General features: G+C 31.1%; 4 protein-coding genes and 1 long non-coding RNA gene across 5 annotated transcripts; 2 read left to right on the top strand and 3 right to left on the bottom strand.

The window, feature by feature from the left end:
• Positions 1 to 12: 12 nt before the first annotated feature.
• Positions 13 to 3,117, bottom strand: LOC135958124 (TBC domain-containing protein kinase-like protein). Its single transcript, XM_065508991.1, has 7 exons — positions 2,882 to 3,117; positions 1,716 to 2,731; positions 1,491 to 1,646; positions 1,041 to 1,425; positions 704 to 975; positions 339 to 632; positions 13 to 264 (listed from the first exon to the last, which is right to left on the bottom strand). The coding sequence occupies exons 1-7, from the start codon at positions 3,072 to 3,074 to the stop codon at positions 160 to 162; spliced, it is 2,421 nt and encodes an 806-aa protein (XP_065365063.1). The 5' UTR covers positions 3,075 to 3,117; the 3' UTR covers positions 13 to 159.
• A 409-nt stretch (positions 3,118 to 3,526) lies between these two features.
• Positions 3,527 to 5,174, top strand: LOC135959239 (uncharacterized). The gene is made up of 6 exons (XR_010576518.1): positions 3,527 to 3,659; positions 3,911 to 4,010; positions 4,189 to 4,260; positions 4,445 to 4,520; positions 4,707 to 4,797; positions 4,984 to 5,174. It is a non-coding gene; the product is annotated as an uncharacterized LOC135959239 (long non-coding RNA).
• Positions 5,175 to 6,875: 1,701 nt separating this feature from the next.
• LOC135959238 (small ribosomal subunit protein uS5) lies at positions 6,876 to 7,637 on the bottom strand. Its single transcript, XM_065510349.1, has one exon. The coding sequence runs from the start codon at positions 7,495 to 7,497 to the stop codon at positions 6,970 to 6,972; it is 528 nt and encodes a 175-aa protein (XP_065366421.1). The 5' UTR covers positions 7,498 to 7,637; the 3' UTR covers positions 6,876 to 6,969.
• A 2,071-nt stretch (positions 7,638 to 9,708) lies between these two features.
• On the bottom strand, positions 9,709 to 11,160 carry LOC135959055 (small ribosomal subunit protein uS5-like). The gene is made up of 2 exons (XM_065510058.1): positions 11,040 to 11,160; positions 9,709 to 10,616 (listed from the first exon to the last, which is right to left on the bottom strand). The coding sequence occupies exon 2, from the start codon at positions 10,613 to 10,615 to the stop codon at positions 9,803 to 9,805; it is 813 nt and encodes a 270-aa protein (XP_065366130.1). The 5' UTR covers position 10,616; positions 11,040 to 11,160; the 3' UTR covers positions 9,709 to 9,802.
• A 3,117-nt stretch (positions 11,161 to 14,277) lies between these two features.
• On the top strand, positions 14,278 to 15,247 carry LOC135957168 (transmembrane protein 256 homolog). The gene is made up of 3 exons (XM_065507856.1): positions 14,278 to 14,445; positions 14,514 to 14,783; positions 14,841 to 15,247. The coding sequence occupies exons 1-3, from the start codon at positions 14,344 to 14,346 to the stop codon at positions 14,985 to 14,987; spliced, it is 519 nt and encodes a 172-aa protein (XP_065363928.1). The 5' UTR covers positions 14,278 to 14,343; the 3' UTR covers positions 14,988 to 15,247.
• The last annotated feature ends 1,728 nt before the right edge of the window (positions 15,248 to 16,975 follow it).

The following is a 16,975-nucleotide window of genomic DNA, read 5'->3' as shown; positions in this document are numbered from 1 at the left end:
CAAATGCATTGGTTTAGCGCAATTTAATAATACAATTTTTTAATAAATTAACAAACATACAAAAGAGAAACTTTAGGTTTTAATTAATTATTCAAACAATACACAATGTAAATTAAATTTACTTTAAATATAAATTAAACTAGACTCTTTCTGAAGTAATTAATTAGATACTAAGATATTCGGCTCTATAGAATGCAATATGTTAAAACCTTGATGCAGTATGCAAACGCGTGGTATGCCACATTCGATCAAAAATTTTGAAAACTAAGGGAAGAGAACATGTTCAAATAAAATGAATTAACATTTATTTTTTTGGAAATTTTCTTGTATGTACTTACTTCTACAGCATTTTCATGAATATTGCTTATGCAGATAATAATACGATTGAGAAGCTTTTCTTCGATTTGTGGCACGTTCAGATACTCCAATGATTTCTCCTCCAATTGTAAATTATTGTACGGTATATTAATGCTATTCGGTAAATGAACACGATTATAATCAGAAGTACTGCGTATATCCAAACACATTAGTTCAAGGGGTTGATGCCTCAACAGATCAGTCAGATCGTTAGCACTGATACGTGGACACATTTCCTTTTGTAAATGAGCCAAAGTGACATCGGTTGTAATATCCTTTTAAAAATAAAAAAATAGGAATAAAAATTAATGTCTAGAACTCTTAGTTTCTTTAATAAACTACTTACAAATGGTCCCAGTTCTTGGTCTCTTAAAACATGAAATCGGTGGGATACACTTTTGGGTGTAGACTCATACATTTTTTGTGATTCGACAACACAATTTTCCATAACAATATCTGGCAAATCGGAAAACAATAAAATACACTCATTGAAACCCGACGAAAGTAGAGTTGTTTTCAATTGTTTTAGTATAGAAATGCCAATGTACAGAGGATACGAATTATCGCCCAGCATTAATTTATCCCATAAATGTAAAATTTTATGCAAGGGAAATACATCTGCAATGATTTTAAAATTATATTATTACTTGCTATAATTAAATAATATCCTTTTGAGAACTTACGTGAAAACATGGTTAGAAACCAGGGTATAGCAAATAGTTCTGGTATAAAATTTATATTTGCTAAATGTTGTGCCAACGTTGGTTCATGAAATGCTGTCAATTGAGAAAATTTACTTAGATATTCTTTAATAATGGCCGAATTATCTTTAAGGAAAAACCATTGCAAATATTTGGGTATAAATTTGTAAACACTGTGGAACGCCAATTCTTCGTTATTAAAGTTCAAGTAGAGAAATGGTGCTGTCAGTGAATCCAATCCTTGCCAATACACATAGTGGGGATGTGCGGTTACCCAGGCTTTTAAAAGTCTTTTCAGTTTGAGATGTCCCTCCGGCGATGATAATAATTCATCGTATTGATGACAACGTGGTATATCGACTTCAATCTAAAATTAATTTTTATGAAAAGGAATTATTTCGCAAGTTTACATGGCAGACAAGTTAAACTCACCTGGCGATCCGTTGAGGTGGGTGTAAATTTGTCTATTTTTTCATAGCTTCCATTTGGTATAACATCCAAAAGACAGGCCCAAATGGGACCTCTTAATAAAGGCGGTATATCAATGCAGGCCTCCTTGCGTATTAGATCTGAAGTATAAGGATAACCCTAAACAAATACACAATCAATTAATAAAGAAAATCTCTTAAAACTTCCAAAAAAATACTTTCAACAAACCTTTAATAATCTTGAAAATAATCTCACTCTATAGAATTGATATTCAATATCTTTTTCACGTATGACCAGTGGTAACTGGTCCATGCCTGAACCAAAATTATACGGAAATTTTGGGGAATGTATTAGTGGATAATAAGCCATAGCGGGTATTCTTCTTAAACGATCTATAAGATTTTGTAACTTTAAAACCACCACACGATCATCCATTAAATACGATTGACTGCGTTTTGGACCCACTATTGAACCATTAAGACAAACAACTTGTGGTATGGATAAAATGGGAGCCTCACTGCGTATGAGACCTTCTTTTTTGAGTTCCGATTGAACATCGCCTCCAGTTAGTTGCCACCAATAATAGATTTGTTCCAGCGGCATGCGCAGCAAAAGTGTAGGAGATTTTTCCAAGGGTGTATTTTGATACAAATTGAGATTCTTTGTAAATATTGAGCTATTTAAGAGTTGCTCTGGCAATGGTCTTTCTGTTGGCCTAACCGCTAAACATTGTTCAATCAAATCACGTACATCGGCATCCAATTTCTGGTACAACTCTAGTTTATCATGTTCCCGCGCGATTTTTTCGAAAACATTATTCGATTGGCAAAACGAGAGTATTTTACGTGATATAGCGGAGATTTTCAAATTTGGCCAAAATGATGTGTGCAACAAGAGTTCTGCTACGATCATAGCCAGCGACCAAATATCACTTTTAATATTGTTTTTTGCTCCCAGCAAACGTTCAGGTGGCATATATTTGATATTGCCAATGGGAAAGGCAACATATTCCCCGCCCTTTGTCATATAGTACAAACCATAATTAAATAATTTAATGTTGTTAAATTGATCTAAGAGAATATTTTTTGGCTCCAGATTATGGGCTACAATTTTGTGGGCATCCAGTTCCCTTAGAGCCGAGGTTATTTGAAAAAATATTCGTACTATTAAGGCTAAGTTAAGGGAAGTTTTACTTGTATCCTGTAAAGTAGAACCTCGATATTCTGAGACCACAATAGTTCTTTCTGAAATTATATATAAATTACTAGGTTTAGTTAGTAGAATTTCTAAAGAAATAAAAATTTTACAAACAATAAGAGCAATTTATGTTCAACAGTTTTTATTTTATTAAGGTTTTCGCAAAAAAAAAGGGGCGTAGCTGCAATCAAACTCACCATGTTTGCCTCTAATGACATCTAAATATTGACATAAGTTTGGATGTTTGAATTCCTTTAGCTTTTGGGATCTACCCAGTATGGCTATAGAATTAGGTGTTAAAGGCAAACCATTGCTGCCACAAACTTCACCGGGATGGATTTTTGCAAAAAATGTTATTGCAGCCAAAACAGATTCTTGTTTATTTACCATTTTATGTAAATTTCTATAACGTTTATAATTTACGATGATTTCATATTAGCCATAACAAAGATTATTATAATTAATTAAATATTAATCCTTTTGTTAAAAAAAATCTATGTATTTTACTAAAATCCACATAAGAATAAATAAATGAATGAAATGCAATTTATCTATCAATGATAGAAAAAATATAAATAAAAGGCCATCTCTGTTTTTGCAAACCGAAAAATGGGTAGCCACACTCAATGTTAGAAAAAATTTAGTATTAAAAACCGCTAAAAGTAAGATAAAAGCCACTTGAAAACAGCTGAATGTAAAAATCGCTATTAATTTTACACATTACATTAAAAATCACAAAATCCACAACACTGAATATAAAACAATGATGCCGTATCGCTAAAAAACAATTCAACGAATTTATAGCAATTAATAAAAAAGAAGAAGAAAAATCAACGAGTAGAACAACGCCATTAAAAACTAGCGAATTTTCAAAGAATCATATACATCGAGTAAAATCTAGCATTTTATTCTTTATAAAAAAACTTTCCAAAGTGTCACACGTGGAAAATGCTAAACTTAAAATTTAATAAAATGGTAAGTTTTAAAATCGATAATAATACATAATAAAGGAAAAAAGTAAATTTTCTATAATGATGAGACTGATGACGAGACTGAGTTTTATAATTTTATTCGCAGATTTCTATGTATTTTTCATGGAAATTTACACTTTGAAATAATAAAATCGAAGATGTTAAGGCAGGCTGAATTGAAAAAAGAAAATTTAACTAATTAATATAATTTCCATATAACTTTATTAACTAAACATTTCTTTTATATATTTTTAGCTTCTAACAAAATGCAGCTAAAAGTGTTTAAATATTAAACACGTGTTTGTGCTGAAAAAATTTGATAATCTAAAATGGCGTCCTAAGATGGAAAAATAAGGTAAATATTTGGTATTTATTTAAATAAATCTAAATAAACTTTTAATGATGAAAAAAACACAGACCTGTACTAAAAAATCATTGAAAGACTTACAATCTACTGATTCTTTTAAAACAATTATATTTAAAAAATCATTAGGAACACGTTCTAACCTCAATTTTATGTTTATTTTTTTTAGGAAATGGCTTATTTTGATGTGAAAAATATGATAAAAACTAAAATGGCGTCCTAAGGATAAAATACATTTAAGGTAAATATTTTGTAATTATTTAAATAAATCTTAAAAAAACTACTTTAATGATGATAAAATCACAGACCTGTACTTAAAAATCATTGAAAGATTTGCAATCTTCTGAAACTGTTTTAAAACAAAAATCTTCCACAAATCATTAGGAATATATGCTAACCTCATTTTTATGTTTATTTTTTTGCAGGAAAACTTTGATGTTAAAAGGAACACTTCCATAAAATCTTATTTGAGATGTAGCCGTAATATATTTATGTGAAAAGGTTGGTATACGTTTCAAATATATTTTTTTTATCTTAAAATGATGATAACCTCAAAATTTCCTTTTGCGGTTTCCACCGGAAGCTCTGCTAATGACGGTCTATGGATGTCTGATATTTTTTGATACTTTTTAATTTTACAATTATTGCAAAAACAGTATATTTATAAATAAAATTGTTATATTCCAGGTATTAAAATGCTACTCACTGAATATTTGAGCTGATTTCCAACTGTATGGAGAAAAATCTAGAAATGGCATTACAACAAGACTTACTTTAGGTGTGTATTTCTCAAAATTATGATTTGTTAAGTAAATGATGAGACTACTAAAACATTCCTTTTGCGGTTTCCACCGGAAGTTCGCTAATGACGGTTTAGGACGTCTGATACTTATCAAAATATAATTTTAACCTTTAATTGTTTAAAATGAAAGGTTTTAATAATAAAATTTCTTTTTAATTGCAGAATCAGGTCATGGACGTACGAAATTTAGCAACAGTTTAATTACACAGGCTATTTATCATTTATCCAATTGCATCTGTGGAGTCTATAAAATCATTTCCATTATGAAAAAGTGGAAGAAGTAACAAGGCGAATTTATACAAGTTTGTCTTGATGTAAAGAAGAATCTTAAATAAAAAAAATGTAAAATGAAATTGTAATTGATTTTTTCTTTGTACCGGGAATTTAATTTCTAAAAAATTCTAGGATTATTTTTTAAAAGATAAATATCAATGTGATATACAGAAGTTTTTGAAATTCCATAAAATTATTTAATTAAACAATAAATTTAATTTATTTTTTCTTAAGTGACTTAAGTCACTGTTTAAATTAGTACATAAAATTCTGTAGAAGCCATAAAATTAAAATAGTAAAAGAAATAATTATTTTGTACACGTGGATGTATATACACATTGGACCAATTTAATTCCCCCGAGAGTTTTTCCCATTGAATTTACATTCAATGGGAAAAGGGAGAAAACTCCCTTGGTATTTTTATTCATAATTGGGCTGAACATTTTTGCATATAATGCGAAAATAATCATTCAACACGCATAAAACAAAGCACTTGTAACAATGAAATCTTTATTTTTTGGTCAATAAACAACGCCTGGGGGGTAATTATGTAATTCGAATCGAAACACTTTCGAAATATAAATGTATAAAGCATACAAATTCGAACGAATTTCTTTTCGAAAGGAGTTACATAATAACCCTCCTGTATCCCTCCAGCAGACAATACAACTTTTGGACGGTATATATACATATTTCCAAACAGGGACATTTATTTATTGGTCATCGATGTTAACTTTTACCATAGGCAGTTAATGTAATGTTATATCGTGATGATATCGGAATGATAAACTCAAAAAATCATAGTTTACTTTTAATTTGAGAATTATCTTTACTCTCGAATATGGTTCATGCGCTGATTACAAATTTTTGGAGAATATGTATGTCAAATTGATTAAAAAAGCTGTACAAAATCCAAATAAAAGGACCGTAATATTACTCTATTATATGCTAAAGACATTTCAATTCTATTGTGTTCCTTTGCATAAAAATTACGAATTAATTTGCCTGCTTTTTTAATTAGAAAAAATAACTTTTAACTGCAATAAAATCCTAATTTAATCATATCACAGCGACCAAAGTGGTTTATATTATGTACCTATACACATTTTAACTGTCCTCTTTTTTATTGCGAAGCCCGTTTCTCGATATTTTGTATGCTTTTTTTGAAATATCAAGCATAATTAAACATAAAACATGCTTTATGTGCACAATTTTAATGAATTTTGTTTGCGGACTTTATATGGGAGCGCTGACCAATTATGGACCGATCATCATAAAACTTTGTACTTAGTATGATTTAGGTATTTATAATAGTTATTTGATTCGAATTTTATCTCAATATCGATTTTTGTAAGAGATGTATGTACCTATTCACGTTGAACTGATTTTACTAATATAAGACTTATTTACGTTGAATTTTATATGACCACTAGCATATTTAGGACATTAATCATTAATTGATTAATAAAGATATTAATTAATAAGTTAATTAATAAAGATATAAAAATGTAAAGTATGCGGAAATCAATGGTATAAACAATAAAACAAATTATCACGTACAATTTAATAAAACAAATTATCACGTTCATTTTAAGAAAACTTTACTTTGTCATTTTTCTCAATTCCGAGTTTTTAGATACGTGCCAAAACAGTAATAAGCTGAATAAATGTCATTATTCATTACACCTATCTAACAAATAAATTTCTTTTCTAGAAATGATTATAAAAACCAATTTCGCATTCCCTTAACCACCCAGTTTTTTAAAAAAAGGTAAACATAATTATTTTATATTTTTTACTTCTCTTTTAAAAAAGAGTTGTCATTTTATTTTGAAAAGTTCTCGATTCTTTACTGATAACTTCCAATTAAATTTCTTAAGCATCGATGTGACGAGAGCCAGGTTTCTCAGCCAAGAAATCAGCGAATTGTTGGTAAGGGGAAGAACCCAAAGGCATTTCCTTCCACAAATCGGGAGTCAAGTAAGCGTAGGTCTTAGCGATGGCAGCATAAGTAGCCTTGGCGAAGTTACCCAAGGTACCGGTGGAGCCACGGGCAGAGGTATAACAATCTTGGATACCAGCCATAGTCAACAATTTCTTGGGGACGGGGGCAGATACAATACCGGTACCACGGGGAGCGGGGATCAAACGTACTGATACGGAACCACACTTGCCAGTGACCTTGCAGGGTACGGTATGGGGTTTACCGATCTTGTTACCCCAGTAGCCACGACGTACAGGTACGACAGACAATTTAGCCAAGATGATGGCACCACGGATAGCGGTGGCAACTTCCTTGCTGCACTTAACACCCAAACCAATGTGACCGTTGTTGTCACCGATGGCAACGAAAGCCTTGAAACGGGTACGTTGACCGGCACGGGTTTGTTTCTGCACAGGCATGATCTTCAAGACTTCATCGCGCAAAGCGGAGCCCAAGAAGAAATCAATGACTTCGAACTCTTTAATGGGCAAAGAGTACAAGTAGATTTCTTCCAAAGAGTTGATTTTGCCATCACGAACCAAACGACCCAATTTAGTGACTGGAATCGAATCGAAACACTTTCATTTCATTTATTAAGTCAATGGAAATACAAATTCCTTACAGACTACGATTAAGTATAAAAATAAAATTAACAATTTTTTTGAAAATATTATTTAAACTATTCAATTATTTTACATAACAATTTTTTAAAGAAACATTTTGATGTGCAGAACTCTATTATCTGCGGATTAAAACAATTTCTTTGTTGTTTGGTATTAATAGCATTAAGATGTATAAACGCACGAGTAAGTGTACTGTTAAGACCATAATTGGTATGGTGATAAGGCACATTAAAAATTGTATTATACCTAAGCATTCTAGGTGGTACATAAAACGGAATTAATGCAAGCAGACCAGGACAGTCAATACTTCCATTAATTAAATCAAAAACCAGCATAATAGACTGAAATTGCCTACGCAATTCCAATGACTGAAGTCCCAGCCACGAACACTGTAGCTCATATGTAGGCAAAGGATTTACTAACCTTGCTAAAGATTGAACATACTTCATAAATTTTCTTTGGATTCTCTCAATACGACAAATATGATTCTCACTATGAGGAGCCCAAACCACAGCAGCATACTCTAACTTCGCTCTAACAAGAGATGTGTAAATTATTTTAAGTGTATTTGGATCCGAAAATTCATTACAATTTCTCCTTATGAACCCGAGCACTTTATATGCTTTAGGAATAATGAAGTCAATATGTTGTACAAAGGATAATGACGAGTCAAAGACAACACCAAGATAATATAATAAATATAATATATAAATATATAATAAATATAAATGTATAAAGCATACAAATTCGAACGAATTTCTTTTCGAAAGGAGTTACATAATAACCCTCCTGTATCCCTCCAGCAGACAATACAACTTTAGGACGGTATATATATTTCCAAACAGGGCCATTTATTTATTGGTCATCGATGTTAACTTTTACCATAGGCAGTTAATGTAATGTTATATCGTGATGATATCGGAATGATAAACTCAAAAAAACATATACAGCCCAATTATGAATAAAAATTCCGCGGGAGTTTTCTCCCTTTTCTCATTTTTCCTATTCAAATTCAATGGGAAAAAACTCCCGGGGAACAAACTCCCGCGGAATTTTTAATTCATAATTGGGCTGATAGTTTACTTTTAATTTGAGAATTATCTTTACTCTCGAATATGGTTCATGTGCTGATTACAAATTTTTGGAGAATATGTATGTCAAATTGATTAAAAAAGCTGTACAAAATCCAAATAAAAGCACCGTAATATTACTCTATTATATGCTAAAGACATTTCAATTCTATTGTGTTCCTTTGCATAAAAATTACGAATTAATTTGCCTGCTTTTTTACAAATAATTAGAAAAAATAACTTAACTGCAATAAAATCCTTATTTAATCATATCACAGCGACCAAAGTGGTTTATATTATGTCCCTATACACATTTTAACTGTCCTCTTTTTGATTGCGAATCCCGTTTCTCGATATTTTGTATGCTTTTTTTTGAAATATCAAGCATAATTAAACATAAAACATGCTTTATGTGCACAATTTTAATAAATTTTGTTTGCGGACTTTATATGGGAGCGCTGACCAATTATGGACCGATCATCATAAAACTTTGTACTTAGTATGATTTAGGTATTTATAATAGTTATTTGATTCGAATTTTATCTCAATATCGATTTTTACCTATTCACGTTGAAGTGATTTTACTAATATAAGACTTATTTACGTTGAATTTTATATGACCACTAGCATATTTAGGACATTAATTGATTAATAAAGATATTAATTAATAAGTTAATTAATAAAGATATAAAAATGTAAAGTATGCCGAAATCAATGGTATAAACAATAAAACAAATTATCACGTTCATTTTAAGAAAACCTTACTTTGTCATTTTTCTCAATTCCGAGTTTTTAGATACGTGCTAAAACAGTAATAAGCTGAACAAATGTGATTATTCATTACAACTATCTAACAAATTTCATTTCTAGAAATGATTATAAAACCCAATTTCGCATTCCCTTAACCACCCAGTTTTTTAAAAAAAAGTAAACAAAATTATTTTATATTTTTTACTTCTCTTTCAAAAAAGAGTTGTCATTTTATTTTGAAAAGTTCTCGATTCTTTACTGATAACTTCCAATTAAATTTCTTAAGCATCGATGTGACGAGAGCCAGGTTTCTCAGCCAAGAAATCAGCGAATTGTTGGTAAGGGGAAGAACCCAAAGGCATTTCCTTCCACAAATCGGGAGTCAAGTAAGCGTAGGTCTTAGCGATGGCAGCATAAGTAGCCTTGGCGAAGTTACCCAAGGTACCGGTGGAGCCACGGGCAGAGGTATAACAATCTTGGATACCAGCCATAGTCAACAATTTCTTGGGGACGGGGGCAGATACAATACCGGTACCACGGGGAGCGGGGATCAAACGTACTGATACGGAACCACACTTGCCAGTGACCTTGCAGGGTACGGTATGGGGTTTACCGATCTTGTTACCCCAGTAGCCACGACGTACAGGTACGACAGACAATTTAGCCAAGATGATGGCACCACGGATAGCGGTGGCAACTTCCTTGCTGCACTTAACACCCAAACCAATGTGACCGTTGTTGTCACCGATGGCAACGAAAGCCTTGAAACGGGTACGTTGACCGGCACGGGTTTGTTTCTGCACAGGCATGATCTTCAAGACTTCATCGCGCAAAGCGGAGCCCAAGAAGAAATCAATGACTTCGAACTCTTTAATGGGCAAAGAGTACAAGTAGATTTCTTCCAAAGAGTTGATTTTGCCATCACGAACCAAACGGCCCAATTTAGTGACTGGAACCCACTCCTTGGAGTCTTCCTTGCCACCACGGCCACGACCACCGCGTCCACGGCCACGTCCGCGACCACGGCCGCCACGACCACCACGAGAACCAAATCCTCCACGGAAACCACCACGGGCTGGAGCTGCGTCCGCCATTCTACAAAAAAAAATAAAAAGATAAAATTAGTTACAAATACTGCAATAAACATGAGGTTAGGAAAAAGTTAGGTTAAATATAATTTTATATCAGACACCTTTAACCATCCTTAGGTCAAAACCATGCGATTGCAAATTGACCTTCTGGTGGAAACCGCAAAAGGAAAATTAAGTGGCTTCATCATTTAATGATATAAAATAAAAGCAATAAAAATTTAAAGCATTGTTAGAAGTAAATTGTATCTGACGCCATGTTGGAACACGTGGCTTAAATGCATCACTTTATTCGGTAAAAAAAAATCACTTTTTAAAGATGTTTTGTAATTGTTATTTTAAACATATGCCTTTGATTTTCATTGTTTTTATTTTATATTTTTAATTTTTTTTTTCTAAATTTCAAAACACTATTTTTATTTTTACTTACTTGTAGTATAAATATTCAAGTTAAAACGGTGAAGGTATAAAACCGAATGAACGAGACACAATTCGTCATTTTGTCATTAAGCTAAATTCGTTAAAAATGCACCTCACTAGTTGATTATTTTGCAGAGTTGTATTTCACTAGTTATGTCTGAAGGAAGTGGCCAACGAATAATTTAATATTGACGTTATTATAGCAATTGGGCTTTTAGTTTATTATAACATGTAATCTTGGTAATAATTATGTACTCAACTTTCAAACGATTTTTTAAATGAGTTAGGGCTTTATAATTACTGTAAATCTGTTATTCGTCAACATAGGAAACTGAATTTTTTAAGTGAGGTCTATTTGAGTTTTGTCTACCAGAATATGTAAAAAAAAGATTTTGAAAAAAAGAGATACGACCTTTCTATATTAAGCTTATTATGTAAAAGACTATCAAGAAAAACTTGATCGTGTGGCTGCAGGGTAAGAAAATAAAATTACGCGGAAATTAGTACCTACGTTTTATGATTTCATTTAATTTACAAAATATGATTCTCCAAATGGAAACGAGAATACTTTATTTTATAAAACTAAATGTTTCAAAACGTAAAATGGCCTTCACAACAACCAAAAACTAGACATATTTTGTTAATTTTCGACTTTTTAAACTAATTTAAAATTTACAAATTAAGTTCATTGAACATTTAAAATTATGATATCAAAATATATGAATTTGTGAAAACCAAATTATTTGTAAATTCCTTTATATTAGATTCGTTCATTTACATTAATTTTATAATGATCTATTACATTTTTCAATAATAGCTTTAAAACGCTATATGAAATTATTAGTATTTTTTAAAATTTTGTACCGTTGGCAACACTAAAATTTGTAATTATTGAGAATATTTATAATATATTGTGAATTAATGAAATATGTATTGGGAAAGTCCCCTTTTACAACGCAGAAATTGAATGGTTGATATGTGAAGTTTTTGGCGAGGGGTTGAAGAGGTAGATTCATGGGGTAACATTAGTGACGAGACGTAATTGGGTATAAATCAAGATCAGCGTAACAGCTTGCATTTTTATAATTTCTTTGGTGTTGATAGCTCTCATAATTAGAAGCACAAAAACATTAATATTTTTGCCTACTCTCTCTTACTTGGGGGCAGTGTTGCCAGACAAAGTTTACCTTATGTCCCCAATCTGAAAGTCGATGTCCCCAAAAAATCCCCATTTCAAAATTGAAATCCCCAATTTTGTCACCATAAAAAAAATTAAATTATATTGTTAATACTAAATTTTACTATGTTGAGTTAAACAAACTAAAGTTGCAATCTGGCATAATAACATACGACAAGCATTTTTACATCTATTTACCTCATTGTCAGTTTTCAAAATGTTGATTCATCGATTTTGGAACAAATTGTTTGGAAGATGTCATTTTACTTTGAAACCTGCCAAAGAATTCTTGATGTTTATCCGATTTTTGTATGAATTAGTTTTTATAACTCCTTGAGAAATCAAGAGCTTTATAATATTCGATTTTTTATTCCAGAAAAAAGTATCGCGCACATCCCCATTAACAAGTAACAAGATGTCGAACACGACCAAATCATAATCACAAATCAACCGTGTGTGGCCAGCTTAAGTTACAGGTCGACGATAAGTTGAAGAACATAATTGAAAACTTTTTTTTTTGAATAAATTCTGAATTTGAGGATGTCTTTGAAATTTTTTGACATTTTTTCACTTTCGCACAGTGTAATTAACATTTAAATACGAAGTCAAAAATTGGCTCCTAGAGAATGATTCAGCTTTCTGTGTTTAGCAAGAATTTAAAACTATTTAATATCTGTGAACTTTTGATGAAATCCTTTTTTAATTTTTTTATTATGAAAGTAGTGTCCTGAAAACGAAAAATCTTTGTGTTTTTTATGTTTTTCATCAAATTCTGAAGAAATGAAAGAAATAAAATATGATTATTTAAACAAAATATAAAACCAAATATATTAGAAATTGAAATGTTTTTCAATAAATAGCTCTTCTGCTTTATTACTAGGCCAAGTACTCTACATTGTGATTACCGCTAATGTCTAAAAATGTAAAATCCCCAAAAATGGATGTAAATCCCCAAATTTTGTTAAAATCCCCAAATCCCTCCCCACGAAATTCTGTCCCCAAAAAAATCTTGAAATCCCCAAATTGGGGACAAATCCCCACATCTGGCTACACTGCTTGGGGGTTACACGATCAAATTTTGCCTTTCAAGTTTTAATACACTCACACTTTTTTACTAATACACTCACACTTTTAAGAATTGAAACGAACTTGCATTCAATTTCTCATTCAAGTTGGTTTTCAATTTTTCTTTCAAGAAAACAGCTGATTACAGGTTTTTGCCCAATTTGTACTAAAATTGTTTTCAAGTTGCGTGCTGCCTACGTCACAGCTTTCAATTTTTATAAATTTTGACAAACAGTATATGTAAAAGACTATCAAGAAAAACTTGATCGTGTGGCTGCAGTGTTAGTTTAAGAGTTATATGAATTTAAAGTCAATACATATAATAGTACATTTCTCATATATTTGGAAAACAAACTAATCGTTATGGGTATCATTGAATAGTGCTTCACAATACCTTTAATATGATATATAATATGGTACAGTTTATTAATATTGTGAACCAAAAATTCCTTTTTGATTTTATATGACAGTACTTCAGAAAATTTTGATATACAGAAAAAGTGATTTTAGCGAAGCCGGTGTTCGATACACCATAGAGTTAAAAGTCCCTTCACCCGGCCGAAAGCCGGCAATACAGAAAATGTGAATATTAAGAGAAAAAAAATTATGAAAATATAAACTGTTACGCGGATCTTGATTTGTTCCTATAATTTGCAAATTAAGTTAAAATTTTTATCAAAATATGTGAATTTGTTCCTTTACATTCATTTAATAAAAACATGTTACACTTTTCATTAATAGCTTAATTCGCTGTATGAAATTATTCGTCTTTTTTTTAAATTTTGTACTGTTGTCAACACCAACATTTTTTTTTGTAATTATTGTGAATATTTATAAGCTATTGTGAATTAAAGTAATTTTTGTGGATAAACGGAATTTTGGTTTTCACAAACAAACGAGTAAATTTGTATTAAATAAAATAAATATTTTAAATTTTTACCAAGAGACTTAAAAAAATATATGCATATATAAACATTATATCCACTACATTTGCTAAGGTTTAAAATATCAAATAAAAGGAAAGCGGCCGGTTTTTTGTAATTCTAAGAAGAAGAAAACCCACAACAACAAAATGACAGTCGGTGACACCTTGCATTATTTAACATTAGGAAATCCCGTCAGTAAAACAATAATTGGCACTACTGCCTCATTATTTACTAAAGAAGGTTCACAGGTAACATTTAATTACATTACATTTATAAATACACATAAAAACACTAAACCACTGTTTAACTTTTACAGTCGGCAGCTGAAAAAGCTTCAAAAATGTCAAAGAATGTTGTGAAAAGTGTTATGCCACCTTTATGGAAATTGGCTGGTCATAACTACAATTTTGTGCGTTTAGCTGGTCTAAGTGGTGCTTCAGCTGTTGTTCTTGGCGCTATTGGTAGTCACCATTTAAATATCCAAGATAAACCCGAACTGCGTAATGTCTTTGATACTGCCAATCGTTTTCATTTTTTCCACTCTATTGCATTGTTAGGCATGCCTTTGGCTAAATATCCATTAGTTGTAAGTATTTTTTTGACATTCAATTTATTCAAACCTAATTTTGTTGTCTTATTTCAGTCTGGTTCACTAATGGTAATCGGCACTGTATTTTTTAGTGGTACTCTCTATTATCGTGCTTTTACCGGTAATAAACCCCCATTTGCCCGTATGGCGCCAATGGGTGGCACTTGTTTAATACTGGCCTGGCTAAGTTTGTTGATTTAATCAGCTGTTGTTTTGTTTTTGTTTTCAAAGAAAACTACATTTTTTTATTAGTGAAAAAACCTGTATTAATTAATGTTTTCTTAAAAGCTGAATTTTGGATGTTGTAAAAACGTTACCCTTATTTTTGATTTTTTTAATAAAAGCTTACTGTTTCTACTTGCTAGTTTCTACTATTTTTTTACTGGCAGTGAATATTTTTTATTCAAAATGTTTGGTAATACATAGTAAAACTAGCGAGCAAGTGAACAGCCTAAAATAAATTTTAGTATATCTAATTAAAATTATTTGGTTATAGGATGTGGTAACGGGATGAAAGTACCCCGGTTTGTATTGTTTCGAAGTTTTATTTTTAAAATTTCTGTGATTTCGAAGTTGCGTCGTTTTTGTTTCAGTTGTGTCGTTAATTAGAAAATGTGTGTACAAATCTAAAACAGAACAAGTGAAAGAGCTATATTCGGCTCAGCCGAATCTTATATACCCTTCACCAAATTATACTTCAAAAGATGATACAACAACATAAGGTACACCCAGTAGAAAATAAATTCTCAATTATACAATTCTTGTAACGTCAAACAAAAGAAAAAATATGAAAAAAAATAAAAGTTTGACGTTATAGGGCTAAATATTGAAAACTCTCCCTAGTGATTCTACCTTCTACAATTATTGTATAATGCTTCAAAATAAAAATTTTAAATATTTTTAGGTAAACAAAATTTATTTTTTTCCAAAGTCGTTTTTTAATTTTTTGGAAAAAAATTTTTTCGAATCGTTTTCTTTTAAATTTTTTTTTGTTTATAATTTTTTTTTAAATATTTAGCAAAAAAAACGTTGGTGAAAAAAAAATTCGGGTTAAAAAATATTTGAAATATCTATCATTAGATATCCATATTGTCTATATTAATGCCTTAGTAATCCAGATATACTTAGGTCAAAAATCGAGGTTGTCCTGGTTTTTTCCTTATATCTCAGCCATTTGTGGACCGTTTTCCTCGAGCCGGAAGATATTGATGTATGAATCGTGTATGTAAGTTATTTGGGGGCTTCGAAAAGTTGATTTCAACAGACAGACGGACATGGCTTAATCGACTCCGCTATCTATAAGGATCCAGAATATATATAGATACCTTATAGGGTCGGAATGAATAATATAAATGTGTAAATCTTATAATAGAGTTAAATTATAGAAAATTTCGTCCTGTAACATAACATGTTTTTTTCGTTTGTTTGCTACTTTAACTTAATTTGGAAATTTTCCATACAAAAAATAAAAAAAATATATTGGAAAATATTGGGAGCCAAAATAACTGGACATCTTTTGAGGCCAAGAACGAATCAAGCCAATATCGGATACTCTGTTTCAAAGTGAAGCGTATTGCAGAGAGAACATTCTGCTTCAGTCGAAACAAATAAAAGTCAGACGGGGCAATGTTTGAACTATAAAGCTGTTGAAGCAAAACTTCCCAACCACTTTATTTTAAGTGGTTTTTAGCAGGTACTGCAGTATTTAAGACAAAAAATTCGTCTTTCAACGTGTTTCAGCTTCAATTCACATTTCCCTGCTTTTGGATGAATCCTGCTTTCTGCTAATCTTTTGAAATTGCTGACTGAGTAGCTCCCAATGATTTCGCAAGCTCTTGTTGAGTTTGACAACTATCTTCATTGAGTAACGCCTCCAATTCTTGGATATTTCAGTCACGGACAACCAGCCAGAAGATTTTGTTTGAATTTTTTTATACATTTTCCACATAATGATGTTCTTTAAAACTAGATATGAAATAAGTAGTTATTAGATTTGGAAAATCCAAAAAAAGCGGGAATTACGAATCCCGAGCGGGTTTCATGACTAAAAGCGGGAAAATCCCGTGAAGGTTGTAGTCTGTCGTTTCCTCCAAAAAAAATATATTATTTATCTTATATTTTATTCATTAATTTATCGGTTTCCATTCCAAAGTTACAGCATAAATTGTGAGCTAAGGTCTTTTTCCCGA

Source organism: Calliphora vicina, chromosome 4 (assembly GCF_958450345.1).
Source record: "Calliphora vicina chromosome 4, idCalVici1.1, whole genome shotgun sequence".
NCBI classification, from domain to species: Eukaryota; Metazoa; Arthropoda; class Insecta; order Diptera; family Calliphoridae; genus Calliphora; species Calliphora vicina.
Note: the sequence above shows the minus strand (reverse complement) of the source record. Positions and strands in the feature narration are given on the sequence as shown.